The 2,968-nt window shown below is 32.3% G+C and overlaps 1 protein-coding gene across 1 annotated transcript in view; it reads left to right on the top strand.

Moving 5' to 3' along the window:
* Positions 1-2,968, top strand: part of LOC107432254 (cytokinin riboside 5'-monophosphate phosphoribohydrolase LOG7) — a 4,744-nt gene extending 1,776 nt beyond the window's left edge. The window contains exons 3-7 of the mRNA XM_016043358.4: positions 585-615; positions 878-977; positions 1,087-1,157; positions 2,264-2,407; positions 2,688-2,968. Coding sequence (XP_015898844.1) covers positions 585-615; positions 878-977; positions 1,087-1,157; positions 2,264-2,407; positions 2,688-2,783 — 442 coding nt within the window. The 3' untranslated portion in view covers positions 2,784-2,968. The remainder of the gene's footprint in view (positions 1-584; positions 616-877; positions 978-1,086; positions 1,158-2,263; positions 2,408-2,687) is intronic.

Here is a 2,968-nt window from a genome sequence, read left to right as displayed (position 1 = left end):
TATGTTGGAAATAAAAGTGTGCTTTTCTTTTCCTTTTGTCTCTCTAATATTTAGGGGGACCTTTTCGGCTGCATTTATCAGTTGGATAAAGTTGAATCCATTTTGGTCTTTGCAATGTCAGTAACCACTGGAAGTTCCAGATTGAAAAGATAAAGAGACAGAAAAAGAAAAAGCCTAATAAAAAGCTTGGAAACTTTTTGGAGCAAAAGAAGCCTTTCTTGTTTACCAAAAAAAAAAAAAAGGAAAAAGAAAAAGCCTCTATTTGTAATACCCAATAGGTTCATTGCCTTTTCGATTAAAAATACTTCACTACCCCTATGAGAATGCGTTTTCCGGTACCCTGGTCAGGCATGTGAGGATCAACGACCGGGGGCAAGTTAGTCTTTCAATTACCATAGGACCTCTCCTGTGCTGTCTGAATCACACACGGACTACATTCTTGCACTAAATTCAAAAACCAAAGCTTTATACCGAATGCTGCCGCTACTTTTCTCTTATGATCTGCAAATTCCGTTTTGTTATGTTGGGAATTTTAATGAAAGATTTTATTATTTTACTGACTTACTGTCATGGTGATTTTGCAGAGTTATTCCAAGAACTCTAATGCCTAGAGAGGTATATACGTTGAGAAACCTCTTTAAAGTTTTTATCTTTTGTGGTCAAATTTGTACTCTTATTATTAAATTATGATTATTTAATTATTAATGTTGTTCAATTTTGTGTTAAAACTATATTTTGGATAACAAAGCGTCAATCTTCCGTTGATTATAAAGCACCATAGAAATCAAAGAGTTTAAATTCGCATTGAATTACAATTAGTGTAGGGGAATTTTAAGCCAAGATTTTTGACATGAGACGGAATGAATTATTGTTATAGATAACGGGTGAGACCGTTGGTGAAGTTAGAACCGTATCCGACATGCACCAGCGGAAAGCTGAAATGGCCCGTCAGGCCGATGCCTTCATTGCTCTTCCTGGTATCAAATCTGACCCATATTAATTATCCATACAACCCACTATTAGTATCTAAGAAAAAAATGAAAATTATTACGAGAAATTAAATCTCCTTTTTTAAATATAAATCAGGTGGTTATGGAACTCTTGAAGAACTGCTGGAAGTAATTACATGGGCTCAACTTGGAATCCATCAAAAACCTGTAAGGAATATACCCACAACTTTTTTTGTTCTCCATTTTTGGTCATAAATATATATATATATATATATAGAAATATTAAGGTTGATAATTGTTTGGTGTATGTGTATATACGAAGGCAATAATTAATTTAATGCAATTTTAGTAAGGAATAATTTTAAAAGAAATTCCACTTAATTGATGTTTCCACGAACAAAAGACAAAATATATGTGGTACCTACATAAGTTTTGAGCTTAATTCCTTGATGATTAACAAAATATATTGACCTAAAATGGTTAGATAGAAACTTATGGGGATATATATATATATATTTATATTTTTTTAATAATAAAAGATGGTGCGTCTTAATTTAATTGGTCTAAATCATTCAGCACTTAACATCAAGCTTTCACATGGTCATGTTTCATGCTGTTCAGCTGTAATAATGAAGTATATAAAAATAATAAATGTCGTTGTTCCCTTAACCAAAACTTTATTGAAATTTTAGTTAATAAACTGAATCAAACATTTAAAAACACTCGTATTATGTCTCCATATCTCCATGTGAAATGAAGGGGTTTTTTTTATAAAAAAAAAATTAAAAAAAAATGAAAAAAAGAGTTCAGTGAAAAACTGAAAGCAGCAAAATTTGAGGGGAAGAATCAGATAATAACAATCTTACTGAATGGGATGGATGTATGAGAATCAATGCATGTGGTACTTTAATTCCAATTCACATGGAAAAGATAGCGTAAAGATTTTAAATTGCAATCAAAGATATTATGCACATTGCAATCATTGTGATGCAACATGATCTTTGATTTGGTGGGTTTGATTGGGAGCGTCTCCGTTTGAATTGGAGAAAAGGTTCTCCTGGGGCTTTAGAGAAAATATTGTTGGTCAAAAGAAGTTGTTTGTCTTATTTTAGGTCACGAAAACGTAATTGTATTTTTTTTTTAATTTTTTGCTCTTTTCGTTGAAATGAAGATATAGACTAGATTCTTTTTTTTCCTAAACTTGAATGCTTTGGTATATTAGATGTTGTATTTATTTAAATGCTAATAAAAATATCCTTTCAAAAAGATAAAATAATAAGTAAATATTGTTTATGTGCTTTTTGTATTTGCAGGTGGGGCTGTTGAATGTAGAGGGATACTACAATTCGTTGCTGTCGTTTATTGATAAGGCTGTTGATGAAGGCTTTATCTCGCCAACTGCACGTCGCATCATCGTATCTGCTCCAACAGCCAAACAATTGGTCAGACTTCTTGAGGTAAATTACTAATTGGTCCTCCTCATCTATAATGCAGTATGATAAACATAATTTAAAAATAATAATAAATAATACTCAAATTGGATGTGTATAGTTTGATTAAACGTCACTTTTCAAGGTCTTAACGCTGTTTACCAGGAAAAAAAAATGAAAAAAAAGAAAGGTCTTAATGCCAGTGAGAATAATAATGGGTTTAGATGTTTAATTTTTTTTTTTATTACACTACATTTTTAATGTAATATTAATATGATTGTTTTGGGTTTTGGTTATCTGCAATCAGGAGTATGTCCCAGAGTACGATGAAGTAACGTCGACGTTGGTGTGGGAAGAGGTGGAGAGACTAAACTACGTGCCCGAATCAGGAGTTGCCACGTAATATGATAAGAGTGGAGAAGCATACGTCCATGTCAGTTTTTTGAGTATATACAGTTTACATATATGGTCTGACACCGTAGTTCATCAGCAGCTTAGGAACTTTTGCGGGTCTTTTTGTAGTTCATCAGCCGCCACAATGCTCAAAAGTTTCTGAATATACTTGTTCCACGAAATGGGGAAAAAAAA

The sequence above is a fragment of the Ziziphus jujuba genome, chromosome 11 (assembly GCF_031755915.1).
Source record: "Ziziphus jujuba cultivar Dongzao chromosome 11, ASM3175591v1".
In the NCBI taxonomy this organism is placed as follows: domain Eukaryota; kingdom Viridiplantae; phylum Streptophyta; class Magnoliopsida; order Rosales; family Rhamnaceae; genus Ziziphus; species Ziziphus jujuba.
This window is presented reverse-complemented; position numbering and strand designations above follow the sequence as displayed.